General features: G+C 33.3%; 1 protein-coding gene across 1 annotated transcript in view; it reads right to left on the minus strand.

Annotated features, from left to right (window-relative positions):
• The window catches only part of PsGEF (Protostome-specific GEF), a 50,683-nt gene that overhangs the window by 24,674 nt on the left and 6,366 nt on the right, over positions 1–19,643 (minus strand). The window contains exons 2-4 of the mRNA XM_089713905.1: positions 13,576–15,947; positions 13,422–13,486; positions 12,405–12,592 (exon numbers count right to left, since the gene is read on the minus strand). Coding sequence (XP_089570031.1) covers positions 12,405–12,592; positions 13,422–13,486; positions 13,576–15,940 — 2,618 coding nt within the window. The 5' untranslated portion in view covers positions 15,941–15,947. The remainder of the gene's footprint in view (positions 1–12,404; positions 12,593–13,421; positions 13,487–13,575; positions 15,948–19,643) is intronic.

Below are 19,643 nucleotides of genomic sequence, written 5' to 3' on the forward strand. Positions count from 1 at the left end.
ATAGGTGGGCTGTGAGTCGCTTCCGATTTCGTATCGAGAAGGTCAGCCGGGAGACTGTTTTTTCTAACTCTACTTTCAGGTGGATCCCATTCTGGCAAACTATTCTTTCTGGAAAGGAAGTTTCTACTGGCGTGCTGGTGGGAGCAATGCTGGCGAGGTTGTACCTCCTCACGACGCGGGTGACTCAATCCGGCCACCGTTTGAGAGATGAAAGACATGGTTCTTGTTTATATGAGCGGGTCTGAACTGAAATGGTGATGGCATTTGAGAGCAATATTTAATTGGTTAAAATTGAAGTATACCACTAAGTAAACGAATATATGCAGTTTGCGCGGAAACGTGTAGTTAAAGTAATTATGATGTAATTATTCCGTATTGGGAAATTAAATTTAGTAGTTCTATTTACCACACTTATTCAACGTATTTTCCACGAGTAGTTAATTTAAGAATGTTACGAAAACCAGTAAAATAATATGTTCGTTACCGAATAAAATATAATAAAAAACGTAGGAACAAAGCAGCTGTATCGCTTGACATTTAACTACGAATGTTAAATCTAAATTTAAAGGCCAGCAAAAGAAAAATAACGAATATATCTATCATTTTATAGTAATCAAGAGTTAAACGAACAAATAGCTGTTAGACACGCGAACATAAGAAATTGCCCCTTCATTACTTATGAGGGGTTTCCTTTCAAATGGAAATTAAACTTCTTTTACAAAGTTTACCTATTTCAAGATTTTCTGGACAATTTCCTATAACAATTTTGATTACGCCATTGTAAATGGTGGGCTATTTAGATTGTTAAACGAACGATTGAGATTAATAGCTTACTTTTTACTATGAACGTTTTTAGAAATGCTTAGGTACTTTCTTTTAAAAAATTGTTAACTTTGGTAGATTGTGATTCAGCAGTAGACAAATTTTGAGTTAGGTTTTAGATGAAAAATAAAAATAATTATCCATTTCTGCGTTATGGATAAATGCAATATGCGATAGTTCTTTTTACAAGTGCGATGATCAATGCACTGTCTTGTCAAGCTTAGATATTGTAGTAAATTGTTCTAGAGAGGAAACCTTGTTATTTTCCAATTTCCATTGAAAACTTGGCATAACGGGGTTATGGCATCACAACTCACACTCGATAAAGTCGTGTTCCTAATACGTAAATACAGTCTGCAAATAATTCCAAGTACAGTCTGGTCAAGGACGCTTTATTATGGCCTGAATGAAATAGACTCTGATATTACAAAGTTTCTATAGATTCCATCATAATATCTGATGCATTAAGCATAGCTAAAATGATATTCTAACAAATTACAATAAGAATTAGTGATTCAGAAGGATCATAACGAGGTTTATTTCAGTCAATGCATTTTTAAACAATTGAAAGGTATAGTTACTAAAGAAAGGTACTTTATGTTACTAACCGAAGATCAAACTCAAACTCAAACTCAAACTCAAACATTCATTTATTCAATTAGACTACTATTTAGTAGCACTTTCGAATCGTCATTACATAGTATTTTTAACATTTACCACCGATTCGGAAAGCAGTATCTATGGAGAAGAATCGGCAAGAAACTCCATAGTTGCTCTTTTAAATAATGTCAATAAATTTACATAATATGTAACTTATATCTACCTAACTACATAATATGCCAAAGAACTGTCCTGTGGTTTTTACGCGACAACCCTCCATGGGTCTTTATCGTCCATATATTCCTGAATACTGTAGTACGCTCTCTGAACTAGTACATTTTTTATGTAAGTTTTAAATTTAGAACTACTAAACTCTTTAATATTGTGAGGAATTCTATTGTATAAGCGTATACCTTGACCCATAAATGAATTTTTAACTTTAGCTAATCGGAAAAATGGCATTTCAATTCTATTCTTGTTCCTTGTGCCATAATCGTGTCTATCTCCTACTCTTGTGTGTAAGTCAGAGCTTTTGTGTACATGCAAAATATTATTAAATATATACTGTGATGGTACAGTAAGGATACCAGTATTCTTAAAATGATCTCTTAGTGAGTCCCGAGCACGTAAATTATATATAGAGCGAATGGCTCTTTTCTGTAAGATAAATATAGTTTCTATATCTGCAGCCCTGCCCCACAGTAGAATTCCATAGGACATAATGCTATGAAAGTAGCTGAAATAAACCAATCTAGCCGTATCTTCATCGGTGAGATGCCTTATTTTTCGGACTGCATATGCAGCAGAACTGAGCTTACCTGCAGCGGTGTTGACATGGGCTCCCCACTGTAGTTTCTCGTCCAATGTTAACCCTAGAAATACAGTAGACTCAGTAGGATGCAATACCTCCCCGTTCAAGGTAATATCTCTGTTCAACTTTTTTACATTAGGAAGTAAAAATTCAACACAAGTGGTTTTTTTGGCATTTAATAATAAATTATTGGCAGTAAACCATTCAGATATGTGTAAAAGAGCACTGTTCACTTCGTCAACATTTGGGTCATGCCTATCCACATTAAAAATTAATGAGGTATCATCTGCAAACAGAACTATTTCACACCTATCCTGCAAATAATAGGGAAGATCATTGATATATACCAAGAACAAGAAGGGACCTAAAATTGACCCCTGTGGAACACCAATGTTAATTGACGCACCGCTAGAACGTTCTCCATTAACAACTACAGTCTGTATCCTATCATGCAGGTATGACGCTATGAGGTTCTGGGCTTTTCCTTTAATTCCATAGTGATTAAGTTTACGTAACAAAGTACAATGTTCAACGCAGTCAAATGCCTTGGAGAGGTCACAAAATATCCCTAGAGCATTTTTTGAGTTTTCCCATGCCTTATATATATGTGTTAGAAGTGCAACTCCAGCATCTGTGGTTGAGCGCCCCTTTGTGAAACCAAACTGTTTGGTGTGCAGTAAATTATTAGATGCAAAATGACTACTCAATTGGTTTAATATTAACTTCTCGAATACCTTACTTAATGTTGGTAAAATAGAGATAGGTCTATAGAAATCAAATCTGTCAAATCTGTAAAGTCTGATCAAATCTGTACTAATATTATAAAGCTGAAGAGTCTGTTTGATTGTTTGTTTGAATGCGCTAATCTCAGGAACTACTGATCCGATTTTAAAAATTCTTTCGATGTTGGCCCATTTATCGAGGAAGGCTATATATATCATTATTCATTACGCTACGACCAAAAGGAGTGGAGCCATGGGGGTGAAAAGGCCTGGCCAGGAGAAGGTTTGAAAGGTAAGTTCATTAACCATTATGAATAAGATATAAAATACAAGTCCTATAGCATAATATTATCACAGAGATGATCTTAAAAACGAAAGTAGTCCGAGAACCAAGTAGTCCAGTTTACCATTTTCTTTTGAACCAAGTAAATGATGTCTTAAATAAGAAAGGAGATGGCAACTTGCCCAAAAACTTCGGCTTTACAAACACTTCCTTATTCACTTTTTATAGGCTGTATTGTGTGCAATAAATGTCTTTTACAATCACAGGCATAAAATTTATACAACTGTAACATCGAGTGTTTAGATAACGTTAGTTTTTATTAAGAAAAGTATAACAAAATACGATAATATTATCCTATAAAAAGGCCATCATAAAAAGGGAGAGAATCCTATTAATATTATAAATGCGAAAGTTTGTGAGGATGTGTGTGTGTGTGTGTGTTTGTTTCTCTTTCACGAAAATACTACTGAACCGATTACAATGAAATTAAGCACACATAAAGAGAGTAACTTGGATTAACACATAGGATAGGTTTTATCCCGGAAATCCCACGGGAACGGGAACTATGCGGGTTTTCCTTTGAAAACACGGGCGAAGCTGCGGGCGGAAATCTAGTCTCATATTTACTATATTAATTGTAAAGTGTAGTTTTCCTTTAAACAAAGCTAACATATCTGACGCCTCTCACACGTGAGTTACAAAAGAGCATCGCTACAAAGAGTTACAGAAAACAAAAAAAACTCGGCTAGCAATTCAAGATCAGCTCATGACGTAAGGGCTCAGAGTTAAGGACATGTTCCACTTCAGAAAGAGTAATTAGGCTACTGGGACGCGGCTGAAACAAGATACTGAAACGGTTTGAATTTTCAAAGATTCTTGAATATTGGCGCGAATGCATTGTTCTTATATTGTCACAGATAATTAAGCTTTCTATAGACAAAGGCAAAGCAATTTTTTTTTCTTTTTTCAGCTGTAGATTAAGCATTGTGTTATGACTTATGACAATGTATTGGTATTTACTAAATAAATGATCTTTTTTTATTGAAGTGAAACTTCTTTATGCGCGTTGAGAACCAAATTTCAAGGTCGCGTCATGGCAACACCGTCACGTCATGGAGTAAGGCGAAAATTTTAGAATCTTTGAATCTTGCGAAAGAAGTTTCATTTCTGACACGCTCTTTTTGTTTTTTTATTTATAGATAAATAATAAATGAAAATTAGCTATTTATAATAATTATGATTCCACTAGAGGTCCGCCCCGGCTTCGCCCGTGGTACATATTTCGCAATAAAAGGTAGCCTATGTCCTTTCTCGGGTATCAAAATATCTCCATACCAAATTTCATGCAAATTGGTTCAGTAGTTTAGGCGTGATTGAGTAACAGACAGACAGACAGAGTTACTTTCGCATTTATAATATTAGTATGGATTAGATTAGATAGATTTCCGCCCGCGGCTTCGCCCGCGTTTGCAAAGGAAAACCCGCATAGTTCCCGTTCCCGTGGGATTTCCGGGATAAAAACTATCCTATGTGTTAATCCAAGTTACCCTCTATATGTGTGCTAAATTTCATTGTAATCGGTTCAGTAGTTTTTACGTGAAAGAGTAACAAACATCCATACATCCATACATCCATACAAACTTTCGCCTTTATAATATATATTAGATATTAGATATTAGATAGATATTAGATATTAGATTGTAAAATGGTATTATTTTACAATCTATTTATGAAACTTTGAAGAGCTTTAAATAATTAAGGTTAAGAAGTAATATCTTATTAAACAACCACGCTAAATTAACCAAAGTTTCTGGGCGAAAAATTAAAAGTCAAAGGGTTATACCGAAGGTGACCGCAGTATGAAATTACTGAAAATATAACACAAATTTAATGTCAATAAAGGTTAGTTGAGTTAAATGTTTTGATAAGCGTTTACTGTTTAGTTGTCCAAGATATTAAATGGACTATAATCTGATAATCTGCGAATTCATGAGAATAACTTTTCTAGTAAAAAAATTAAGTAGGTACCTAGGTACAAATTTTGATGAGAGAAAGTAAGAATTCCAAAAATATAATATATTTAAAATAATAATACAAGATGTTTAACTTATTGATAAACACGAACTTTTGGAACTGATTGAAGATAAAAATAAAATAAAATAAGCTTATTAATTAATTTTATAATCCAATCTATATAAGATCTAGGTTAATGACATCATTAATTATCGAGTGTGGGAATAATCGGATTGTTTTAGTACACGACTTCCGTCCAACATCCTTATATGTAAAATAACCGAGATAATTGAAAAGCACCGTTACAATGTTAGGAGTCGATACAAAAACACATCCTGGAGCGACCACCACTTTACGGCCGGATAGCCAAGTGACTTACATTACGGATACCATTACCTAACTAGAGCATACGGATTAGCATACCGGCATATAATTGAGAATCTAGCAATACTTTTTTAATTATAGTAATAGACAGTTAATCATAGCGATGAAACTGGAAGGGCCAGTTTCACGTATTTAAAACTGTTAAAGTAACACTTTTTGATGTAAATGTTTGTACACTACTAGCGGTGCATTCCGGCTTCACCCGTTGTATATATGCTTATATTTTATCTTTTTAAGAACTATCCTCTATTTTCAAAGAATATTAAAAAAATAACGAAATTAATACAGCCGTTCTCAACAACACATTTCATTTTTATTCATTCATTTTTATTATAATACAGAGATTTGTCATGTTAACTGCAGATAAGCTTAAGAGAATAAATGCAGCAGTTGTGAAGCTATTCCTACTCTAAAGATACATTTTAAATTAATTATGATACTCTATTCTGAGTGTGGTTTGAGCTGACGTCATTCAACGTAATAGCGAGAAATGTTGGCTTTGAAGTGAAAAGGTTAGATAGCTCAAACGATTTATGACGTATTTGATGATAGGATTTAGTTTTTGTATTATTCAATAAGATGGAAAAGTTAAAGAATTTCTACTTAAAAAATTAGATGGCGAGGAAAGTGGATGTTTAAAATATTATTGAAAAGATGAGGCTATAACAAGGTTATGAAGTTTCAGTAATTTAATATTTCTTAGTTTGTGTTAAAATGTAAGCCCTTGAAGTTATTACAAAATCTTTGCAAGTTGTTCTTTCGAAAGAAAAAAATCAAAGATGGTTCGGATATAATGCTATTTCAAAAGAAAACAAGAGTCTTAACAATAAGGTCAAAACACAGAATGAGTGCGCTATTATTTATTCTATAGCGGATATCGTTAACTAGCTGTGCCCGCGGTTGTACCCGCAGTGTTCCGCTCCTGTTGGTCTTAGCGTGATGATATATAGCCTTTCTTGATAAATGGGCTATCTAACACCGAAATAATTTTTCAAATCGGACCAGTAGTTCCTGAGATTAACACGTTCAAAGAAACAAACTCTTCAGCTTTATAATATTAGTATAGATTTAGTAAAGGTAGATGACGATGCAAATAATAATCATTTAGAAGTAGACGCTAATAGAATGAAGCAATTTGCAAGGCATATCTCGATGGGGAACCGCGCCCTTATCTAGCTTTTTGACCTAAGTATACTGATTAGGAGTGTCATTACAATGCACTTGGAGGCGTCTTGACCTATAAAAATATTTTAGAATATCTTGACATGAATCTTCTTGATTTAATTCATGTTATCTTTTTCTGAGACTGAATAAAGCTTAAGAAAGCTCTTGAATATTGGAGATTTGCGATGCATTTGAAAAATTTATTTAAAAATGCATTTAGCAGTTTTAATACACTAATGCTAAAGTTACATTTTCATTAACTTGCGCGTTTATAGTAAACAAACAACAAACAAAAATACTTTATTGTGCACCACAGAGAAAAGTACAAATAAGGACACAATACATTAGTTAATAAAAGAGCACAACAGGCGGTCTTATCGCTCAGACAGCGATCTCTTCCAGACAACCTGGTGGACAAGGAGACGCAGTGCAAAAGTAATAAAAAACAATAGTAATTCCTTACGTATGAAATAATATGAATTTAAGGTTATCATAAAAGCATGCCTAGTAATTAATATTCCTACATACACCATGATATTACAAATGTCCCAATTTCAATTATTATTGGGATATTACAAATGTCCCAATTTCAATTATTATTGGGATATTAGCTCAAACGATTTATGACGTATTTGATGATAGGATTTAGTTTTTCTATTATTCAATAAGATGGAAAAGTTAAATAATTTCTACTTAAAAATTAGATGGCGAGTAAAGTGGATATTTAAAATATTACAAAGAAATTGAAAAGATGAGGCTATAACAAGGTTATGAAGTTTCAGTAATTTAATATTTCTAAATTTGTGTTAAAATGAAGTTGAAGTTATTACAAAATCTTTGGAAGTTGTTCTTTCGAAAGAAAAACATCAAAGATGGTTCGGATATAATGCTATTTGAAAAGAAAACAAGATATTACAAATGTCCCAATTTCAATTATTATTGGGATATTACAAATGTCCCAATTTCAATTATTAGGCAGACTAAAGAAGCAACAATGTAGATAAGCCCTTTCTGAAAGACCACAAGAACGTAGTTTATGGTCCCATTACTGTTTAGGGTGGCACGTACATCGTAAACTGTGTCTACTGTTTACCGAATTACTCCTTGTAATGCCATTTTTATGTACCAATGGTCAAACGACCTTGTACTGAAGAATAAGTCAAATGGATTACTTGAAAACTTAATGGTATTGAAGATAAACAACTTTGGAGTTTAGAATAGTTTGTAGATGGGAAAGGACTGATTGTATTTGTGAGGAATTGAGATTATTGGAGCATGAAATGTTTCAAGCTCAGAGAAGTTGGTCTTTGAAGATATAATGGTAGGAATTAGTCGCAGAGATATTCGTCCATTCAACCAATCTTCTTATTATAGAGGTAATAATCCTGTTTTGGTATCTGAAACTAAAAGCTCCCATTTATCAAAAATACGGGTAAAATAAGAAGCTGAGGTAGGCGGAAACTATAGATGTTAAACCTTTTCTTGGACCTTTTTTAACCTTTCTTTAAGACTTTCTTAACATTTTCTTGCCAGAGGATAAACCACGATGAATTATAGTTAGGATAAGAGCTTTACTGAACAAGAACTATCAAGTTATTGCATACATGAATGAACTCTATCACACAGTGCAAAACAATTCATATTCTAATGCTCCAAATAAATTTATACTTGAATAAATTAATGTGACTGTAAACTGTAGATAGTAAACCACAATATATTAAATATTTGAACTACCAATTACTTTGTGTAAACTAATTACCTTCAATAAAGGTATTTTCTTACCTATTGTAAATATCGCAGAATATTACTCAGAGTATATACCTATTGCGAATTAGTACGGTAAACTCGGTAGATTCAAGGGTTATTAAGCTTAGGGATGATGTTGGTTTAATTATTAATAACGTTTTAATTACAGAAGGGCGGAAACTAGACTGAATGCTCTTTTGAATCTCTCGGGCTTATCTGCTAGGATGTGAAGTACTATAAAATATGACGAACGCATTAATATATGATTTATGAAATGTAAATGTCTGAATTATAGGTCTACCAGAATCTGATGGCATATTTATATTTAAGAAATAAAAGATTTTCATGTGGCAACTTATTTGACAACTATCAAATTGGTTGTCAAATTATTTGTCTTTTTTGCAGTTGATAAATAATTTTTAGGATTTTGTCTAAAAAATCTTCGAAAATGTCGAAAAAGCCGCTGTGATCACAAGCAAGAGGTGTTGTTTATAATGTGTATAGAAAAATATTTGATGAAGAAGGGTCAAACACATCACAATTTTCAATTTAGAAGATTTTATTGGTAAATTGGACTTACCCGCTTTGATACTTTTAATTAAAAAATATTATATGTAGGTAACTATAATATTTTTTGTTGATTGGAATATAATTTTATGAAAACTTATTACAGGAGTTTCCAATACGGCTATTCGTCAAGTCCAAGCTGTCCAAGTCAATTTTATAATGTTTATATCTTTTAATACTTACGAAAATAAACATAGTTTTATTTTACTTTTATTTTATTTTATAAAAAATTATAAGCAGTCTAGTTTTCTATCGATATAACATCGATATTTTCACATGGCATAATGATAATGAACATACAAATATAGGTATGTGTAAATAATAATATGTATTACCTGTGTAAAAGTAATATGTATATTATACATGTTAGTTTGTACCTACATAATATTAAGTGGATTAATATAGTTGTAAAAAACCCGTTAGCTACCGTTATTTAACTAAATTTTTGGTTAGCTACCCATAAAGTGTGGTAAAAAACGGTTAGTTATCCGACTGCGACCTATAAAAATGGTACTGTGTTTTGTTTTTTTGTAAGTCACTTAACGTAAACTAAACACAATTTAAGTATCTAAAATATTCATACTACAAACCTATACCTATAATAAATAACATAACATAAACGACTGATACCTACCTACTATACATATTGATTAAAATAGATTCTTTAATCATTGCAACATAATAATTATGAAATGAATAGCCTAAAAACGATAACCTTTCATCATCTCATGCTGCCGGCGCGCAACCTCCCCCCGCCCCCGGTTATTAACGGTTAATTAACCGTTAATAACGAAAAATGCATTTTTAACCGCACGGTTAAAATAGTTAATAACCGGCTTTACATCTATGAGTGGATATCTCATTATTAAGTACAGTATTGTCCACTTATGTAATGTGACTAATGATATTGAGAACAAACTAAAAAATAAGCAGTATCAAGATCGTTCAGTCCATTTTCCCTAGGGTTGCACACTCAAAATTTTGATTTCCCTAATTGCCATCAGATTCTGGTTTACCTATACCAAACCCAGTAATAGTAGTAATCTAAATTGTAAAGAGCATATGTTTTGCTAAATTGTGTACCCAATCTCATTAAATTATCTATATTTTTATGACAATCGGGATCAATTCTTCTATTCTTTTATGGCATTTACCTATTTTCCTGAAGTGATAACCAAAGGAAAAGCAGACGGAGCTTATTTTGAATACAAGTGTTATTGTCTCTAAATATGCCCAAAGATCGATAAAAATAAGCGTGCCTACGCATTCATTTCGAAAGCTGACTGGGAAACAAAAAGGGTTTTAATTGGTACCTCATTAGAGTAGCAATTAGAACTGCAGTCGCATTGAATGAAGGCTTTTGTTGTATTTCTGCTATAATACTTTTTATTTTTGTGGCTAAGAGGTTTCGATGTTCTGGCCGATCGCCAAGATATAGAGATCACTGGGTTTTACGAACTTTGCAATTATCATTTTTCTTGAGTTGGATTTATTAGGTAATTTGGTAATAGGCGCTTGAACCGAGCTTTATATGTATTTTTAAATAAGTAAGAAATATGGCCAAGGGTAGTATATACATTATACACGTAGAGATACATATGTCCTTGAGGAATCATTAATGAAATGGAGAAAATCGATGAGTTACGATATGAAAGGTGTCCTACCTTGGCTACCTTTTCATATTATCTAGGTACAGATCGACAAAGGAAAGTGTAATTTTAGGAAGGAATAAGCGAAAGACAGATTACTTATATTTTACTTGGAAAAGGAGACGTCCAATACATTTCTATTTGTAAAAAAAACTGTGTTCTGTTAACGAATCGTGAAATAAGAGACCGCCATAACTCCGCTTGAATAAGAACACTCCCTTACCGACAAATGACCATACATTTGATAATTTTATTCTGGCAAACCAATTTATGAATACAATTCATAATTTATATATTCATCTATGTAATTAACGTGGTATTGTTTGCAATGCGTCGGTAATTAACTAAATTAACGATGCTAGAGCTTTCATTATGAATTACATTGTTTTAAGGAGGATTTTAATATCCATATGGTTTTGATATATTTTATTATTTAACTCCTATGGATTTAGCATCTATTATATTACTGTTATTACAAAAATTAAGTCACATTTTCGTAACGTGCTCCTCGTGACACACGAAAAGTCAAAATCCAAAATTGAAAACTTGAAAAATTCACACAACAAGCGGTGGTGTAAGCTCTAGGTGCGTTACTTACGTGCTATCGATATAAATCCTCAATCCACACACTATCACAAGCACTGTACACTTTTGCGTATTTCGCAAGAGGCGGGTGTAGGGTGGACTTGTCTCTGCCGACTGGCGGGGTTACGCTAGCGGCGAGAGGATCGATCGTTGTGCGCAACCACTGATGCGCATTGTACCCTCTATCTTATGTATGAATATCCTGCTAATATGGTGCTTAATTCGCCTTTGAGATTGCACAAGAGTGGACGTGTGACGTATTACAGAGAAAGCTCCAGAATGTTGGTCGGCTAGTTTGGTCAGGATAAATGTAATGATAGATCTTTTTGGTTTCAAAGTTGATGGTACTGGCCTTTGGTTCCTATAAACTTAAAAGAGTCGCGCAGGACAATATGAATTACTATTAATAAATTCCAAATACATTACATGTTAAGATTTCAAAATAGGATTCTAATTACAACGGCATGTATATAATTTTCCTTCAAACCAAATTAATATTTATTTTGACCACAGCAATTGAATATCTTTGCGTCTCATTTCACGCATAAATGTAACAGATAACGCAAATAAATAGTTGACCTGAATTTTTAAATGCATTATGCACTTAGAGGTTTAAAATGATATATTTGTTCGGATAAGCTCGATTGCACACGACGCAGCTTCTTGAATGATCGAGTTTGGAGTGAAACACTTGCCAAAAACCTTACGTTTGTTGATACTTAAATAAACTTAGGTATTATTTATATAAAATATAAATTATAATAATGATGCCATTAATTATTAAAGCTTAAAAACACCTTTTCAGCTTAAAATATTGGGTTTTCTTGATCCTGTTTAAAGTTTAGGCTGATTTATAATTCATGACATTAATGGACTCTTTTTCTGGAATACAACTTATTACTGAAACAAGTAGACATTCTACTCATAAATTATGGATTACATGGTAAAATCATAAGCAATAATGATCCGTTAAATTAAACGCAATCACGATGTTAAGAAACGTTACTGCTTGAGCTAAAGTATTTTTCAATTATGTGTGTTTGTCTTGTGAAACTAACCTGTATTTTTTGTCTCGGTGCCAAACAGAAATATGTAGCATTTGGTGGTCGTATACAGCAGAAGGGAGGGGCAGCTTCAAATGCCTCTGGAACTCCGGTTCCCTCTTGCCATAGAGAACTGAGGTACGTTGAAATATAGACCTCTGTGAGGGCAGAGATTGGGCCTCTGTCACACCGCTGATCACGACCTGTACACGAGTGTACTGCGTTTGAAATGTGTCAAGATTTTAAGTTTGTGGAGCGGTGTAAGCACCATCCAAAAGATTTAAAAATATACACATTAATGTAATTGAATAAACACAATGCAATGACAGTTATTTAACAAAATGGAAAGGCTTTTAAAAATACAAGAGTTAATGAAGATGTTTTCATAAAATTCCAAATTGCAGCTTTAATAATATTTAAAAGGCTTTCAATTTAGCTCTGCCTGTGTTATTCATAAAAGTTTTGTTTAAATAAGCAATTCAAGAACAGTATTTAGGTCACAGTTTCATTTACAACTATACCGAAAAGCTCGTTGATAAAACCATACGAAATAAAAGTAATAAAATTATTAGCGGCAATAAAATCATAAAATAAATGATACATATTTGATGCCACGCTTTCAATTTTTTTGTATTTAACACGCGCGAGGTTAGAAATTTATGATTCTAAATAGACATTCAGAACAAAGGTCAATTTTAATAAGCAATATGAGAATGCCAGTTGAACATTATTAAAGACACCGGTGCTGTAGAATGTCTAAAAGACAATTCAATGAAAAGTTTACTTATCTGTTATATGCAAAAAAATGTCAAGTATAATATTAATTTTCAAAATATATATTTTAAAATATATATTTTACTAGCGGTCCGCCCCGGCTTCGCCCGTGGTACCTATATGTTTAAACTATCTTATCTCTCAAGTTGGATCGAACTGCACATGGTGTGCGAATTTTATTATAATCGATTAAGTGGTTTAAGAGTCCATTGAGGACAAACATTGTGACACGAGATTTATATATATTAAGATAAGTACCTTAGCGTAAGCGTTGATGTCGTCCACTTTCCCCGATGATCGCTGTAAATCTCGACAACGGATAACTGCAAAAACAACATCAATTAAAATAAAAATTGCTTCTATTTTCAGAATAAATATAAAGTACTAAAAGGGGCCGATAGTCACCACTCACCGTGCACGTCTATCACTTCATTCCTAGTTATAATTTCCAAGTCAATAGTTCCCTTGAGAGCTTGAAATCTATCCGCGCTTCGTTCCAATCGATTGCTGGCTATACTACCCCGTTTTTCCTCACTACTACTTATACTATTTTCTTCAGGAGAGTACGTGAGACATCTTCTTGACGATCTATGTTCAATGACGGGTGTAGCTATGTCATTTGGTAGCATATCCTCATATAACTTGCTAGTTTTATGCGCTCTTTCTTCACTAAGAATGTTGCTCGTTCGTTTTAAATTCGGGATTGGCGTAATGGGACTAGGTATGCCGTTTTCATGATTCAAAGTAAATAGTTCCTTTGATCTTATGTTTTGGATTGGCTTGAAAGGTTTCAGACTGCTGTGTGATACACATGATGCTAAGGAAGTATTCGGTAATTCTAAAGGTACTTCGTTATTGTGAGAATCATTGACAGGCTCACAAGGAAACTTATCCGGTGACGCAGATACTGGACTCGGCAGTCCCATGTCTTGCGCGAGGATAAGTGACTTGGAATCTAATTGTTTTTGCTTAAACTGACTATCATTGCTCACTGTCGATTTCTTTCTACGTATACATTTTTGTCTTCTTAATCTATTGTTTCCACATTCTTGTACAGCTAAATATAAATCTGGCGTGGATTCTGATGACATATTTTCCAAATTCTGTGCTTCGCTTGCACAGGTCATCGATCTTGATCTCATTAACGACCTATTCAGACATTCAATATATCTTTGTTTAGTTTTCATGTCTGCATCTGGAGTTCTTACTTCCCGCTCATTGTAACCATCGCCATCATCTAAAATAAAACCCCCAATAGGCACATTCTTTAAAAGTTTTGTTGTGTCTCTTTGAAACAATTTTTTGGTTGGTGTTGATTTTGGTGACACTGAGTTTTCTCTAGAAATGTTAACACATTTAGCTTCTTTTATTAAGTTGCTTTTGATATTTGTTTGCGGATTAACAAAAAGATCTTTTGATTCCGTCATTGGTGAAATATCTTCTTCTATATGGGGATTATGATGAGTTTGTTGAATTATTCTTCTTTTTGACTTTACTATCTTCGTACTTTTGATTATATCCTCAATCATTTTCTCAAGCGTAATATCTCCCATTTCAGTGGTTGAAACGGTAGATTCTGCGACACTATTCAAAGAATCTTTACCAAGTATGAATTTATTTTCCATTTCAGTGGAAATTTCTTCGTCTTTCAACGATATCGTGAAAGGGTTATCTACCTTTGGGAAATATTGCGTTACATCAGCCTTCGGACATTCTTCCCTTTGAGTTCTCGTGTGTGTACTCATGGCGCTAAATCTTAACGCAGCAAGTTTAATCGATAAAGGTGTTACTGATACTGGTGAGCAACCCTCTCTTACTAAAGCATGAACATCTCTTTTATCTATTGACGGAGATTTGAAGGAACTTTCAAATTCATTCGATTTTTTTCTCGTCCTCTTCAGTGGTTTTATGTTTATCAAATCCTCTTCATTTTTATTAAAGTATAAGGGATTATCTGTAAACATTCGATGTCCAAATATGGGTAAAGTAGATTTTTCTAACCTGCTATTATCAACTAAAGGTTTTTCTATACAATTGATGACTAAATCCTGATCATATTCTATTTCTACAATATCCTCGTTTACAGTTTTCGTTGTGCATATTGGTTTGATATTACTGAGCGGTTTTGAAAAAGTAAAAGAACTCTTATTACTTCCCGTTGTCATACTCAACCTCTCTGATAAATCATTAAGTGATGGTTCAGATACACTATGACTAAGAGTTGAACCACTCAAGAGACTTCGGTCAACAGGTTTAATTCTTCTTTCAGATTTATATACAGCACTATTCCTGGAAAAAACTTCATTATTATTCGATGCAGTCATTTCTAATTTTCTTTTCTTTGCTTCACGAACTCTTCTACTGTATGTAGGTGGAGTCGGTGGTAAGTCTGGTGGTATATCTTCCTTCTCGTCGTAATAAAATTTTCTCCGCTCAAAATTCGGCGTGACTGATGTAGGTGTAATATTACTTACATCTTTTAACGCATTATTATCCAGCTTCTTAACGAAGCCTTCTTTAAAATAATTTGGTGTATTTCCTATATAATTAATATTCTCTTTATCTACATTTTTTACATTAGATTTTCTACTAGCAGCACCTAAAGATCTTCTCTGATATCTGCTGGGTTTTTTGCTCTTTTTCACAGATTGTGCATCGAGAGATCTTCTTAACTTATCATCGTATGGTCGGGTTTTAATATCTACTTCTTCGTGTTCATTTTCAGAGTGAACTTGAATGTCTTGATTTTTCTTTCCATAGACAGCCCACTTAAGCATTTTGAATCTGAAACAAAGAAAAAAACAATATGAATGTCTTGGAACATATCTACGATATACGAGCACCAATAAGTTTAAACACTATCAATTTAATATACATAACAAGTGATAACTATATCTCAACAGCAGTTTTAGTCACAAAGAACAAAAATATCATATCCTTCTCATATCCACGCAAACGCAACAAATGTCTTGTTGATCTACTTTATTACAAAGTTATAAATAAAAAGCACAGTACACACAATTTCCGTGACAGATAAATGAACCCACCTTAACTACAAAGAGCGGTGGAACGGTAACATAACGAACAATTTTTTGTATTAAAACCGGTGGTAAGTAGCCTTTGTAGCTTTATATGCAATACTTTCTAAGGCAAGATTAAGATTGATTGATACTCCTTTTGTATCCTGCGCTTTATTTAGTACATGTTCTGATTTAAAATGAGCCAGTTACTATGCAGTTTAATTCTATAAGACAGAATGTTTTACTTCACAACCAAATGAATTTAAAAACGCCGGTTCAAATTATTTTCTTTCACCAAGTCTTCTTTAAAAGAGTGATCGTATATTTAACAAAAAGCAAAAAGACTGTGGAAATGAGAACCTCCTCCTTTTTTGGAGTCGGTTAAAATTGCAGGTAAATTTGAGCATCCATCATACTATATGACAAGCAGCTGATTTGTCACGACTCTTCTCTAACAGTTACTGGCTGGAATGTGCACATAGAACAATTTCACGGACATCACAATATGGCCGACGTCGTGATAGACTTGTAATTGACTATCTAGAATTATCCATGGTTATTTCATATTTGGATCGTGATCTATTTCCGAACGATAATAAATTGAATTAAAACGTTGGAGCGTTTAATGACTGAAATGGAAATCGGAGAATCTATTATTCCAAGAAAATTTTGTAGGTTAACATAATACTTATGAATCTATAGCTCTTGAGAAAATAAACCCAAATTTTCATAACAAAACAAATTACTACTTGCATCAACTAATTGAAAGACCTTGAAATATAATTACATAGCACATTCAGAAATTATAAGGTCAATCATACGTCAATAAGCATCCTAATCGCAGTCTAATATGCTATTAAAATTCAATTCTTATGCAAACTCATTCCTCGGAGTTCCCTTTAAATGTGCCTTTGTTGGAATTTAAAAACGGCCGATTTCATCTCGGTTACGCTAAGGCAATAATTCATACTTCCCGCTGTACCAAATTGACTGTGTAATTAGAAACTTGGCGCGCTTTATACGGACCATAGTATGACAGACACATGCTGCGTTCCGAAACCAGTGTGTACACAAAACGACCCTGAAGAATTCGCGAACTAAATACAACACCGCAAAAACAGGGCGTACGACTGGATCCATTATCCTTCTCCCTTGCTTTCAAATTACAATTGAATTTAAGATTTCTCGCAGCATTTTTTAATATCGAATGCACGTCTCGACTCCCAAAACCTGGGGTCGGAGAACAAAAACGTCGCGAACATAGGTTACGGAATTGGATCGCGCAGTTCCTGAACTTGTAAAGGAATAAGGTCTAGATTGAGCCCTGCAAATTTAGATTTGTACGGCCCGTGTGTCGACCCAACGACATTTCGTTCAATGTAAGGAAACAAGTTTCGGGTTCCATATTGGATACGAATGTCAATTTACAAAACCTATTTCTGGATAAACTAGTAAATGTATGCTTAATAGCTTTCGAAATAAGAGTGACACATACGGCTAAACAAAGAGGAGTGATGTCGGTATGAAAGGTACAACCGGCTTGTGCCAAAGCGAATATTTTTTTCCATTGTGAAGAAACTTAATTGAAAGAAATGTTAGCTGATGGTTATCTAGACGAATTTCAAGTACATCTCGAGTGGGTTGATTACAGTAGGTAATGAAATATGCACGAAGTAGCGCTTTCAATGAAATAAAATATTATTAAATCAGCAACAATGTAAGACTATCCTTTGCGATGGGAGCTCTCGAGAAAATTGCGAGTGAATTTTTAATGATACTGCATTTACTGTTAGTAGAAAGCTTTGTGATATTTTTATAAGTGATATGATCAAAGTTTTTATTTCAGCGCATAAACTCGTTTCGTTGATAAACAAGACTTCTTTCAGTAGTCATTTTATGATCTAGATAAAAATTAACCGTACTTTAAAATTATTGCGATGTCATTTGCATTTATTTGATGATTGTTACTTTGTAAAATATTTCAGATTATAGTGATAGGAAATATTGTCCTCTTCTATTATAATTTGTTTAATTTAAGTGTTCGCACGTGTCAATAGTTAAGACTATTCATATATGTAGACGACTTTATTTTATTTAAGTACGTATGTCGAATTTATTGAATAAATTAAGTGTTGAATTAATTCGTTGAACTACTGCTAATTAGTATATCACAGAACATTTTTATCCTTTTTGAAAATTAAACGTTTTTTTCTGAAAAAATAAAGACATTTCATCATATTATGCCTCACATTTAAAAGCGAACAGTTGTTAAAAGAAACTCTATGCATGACTAGAAATTAGTTATTTATTGTAAAACAAACGTCGGTTTGAGGGCAGGTGGTTCATGAATAATTCAGTTGTGCCACCCCTATTCGGGGACACTTCTGTAAAATGGGAAAAATATGCATTGTTTATGCAGCCAAGTTGAGCGAACCCAGCCGTAATGATCTGAATTTTAATTTTTATTGGTATTTGTGTTTTTGAGGAAACTTTTTAATTTTGCCGGATTACGTGGTCAGTTTTGACTAAGGTTTTGACATAAAACGGAGGTCAAAGATCTCTTAGCTTAAAGCATAAACTTTTTTTGCAATGCGCACGTATTTGTGAGGTAAACATCTACTTTTTTTATTTAGGCAATTCGTCAATATAACACGATAGTGCAACCTTTTTTCACGAGTAGTTCCCAATCAATAGACGCACTTTTTACTCGTTTATACACCGTTATAGTTTTTTGTTACTCTAAGGGCGTCTTCAGAAAGAAAGCTTGAAACTTATAAGCGCTTATCGGCGCTTGTCAGCGCTGGTAACCCGCGCAGGAAAATATTATATGAACATGACAAGCGCCGATAAGCGCTTATAAGTTTCAAGCTTTCTTTCTGTATACGCCCTAAGAGTCCATAAGAATTTAAAAAATTTCTTCTTATGCGTTTATTTCGCTCGCTTTTACACTTAACTAGTAACATTATACTATGGTAATATCACAGAACGGTTGCATACAGTAACTGTATCATGTAATACAAAGTTATATCAAAATAATATCTCATAAAAGCTTTAAACGGATATTCGACTCTAGCTTAGATTATTTTTTATTACTTAGCTGAGTTCGGGGCGTGCAGTTTATGAAATTAATATTGAAATACATACAGTATACAATATGATGAAATGTGTGTATAGAATAGTATTTAATATTGGTCGGTTCGGGTCTCACTTTAGATTTTTATCGACGTTCTTAAATGCGACGAAGGTTTTTTTTATTTTCTATAAAAGAATATTAATTATGTACGGAATCTAAATAAAGTACATATTTTTATAGTTTTATTAGCTTATTTCTCAAGTATTGCTGTCTACAGCTCTACGCATGTAAAGTTTAACGCTCTATTTTCATAACTTACATAAAAAACCGTGTTTTAAACCGGTTAAAATTTAAAAAATCTTTAACTTTTGTTTTCCAGTCGAAACT

This window comes from Colias philodice, chromosome 3 (genome assembly GCF_061535455.1).
Source record: "Colias philodice isolate Cphi_HAF_F1 chromosome 3, ilColPhil1 Martin Lab GWU primary, whole genome shotgun sequence".
NCBI classification, from domain to species: Eukaryota; Metazoa; Arthropoda; class Insecta; order Lepidoptera; family Pieridae; genus Colias; species Colias philodice.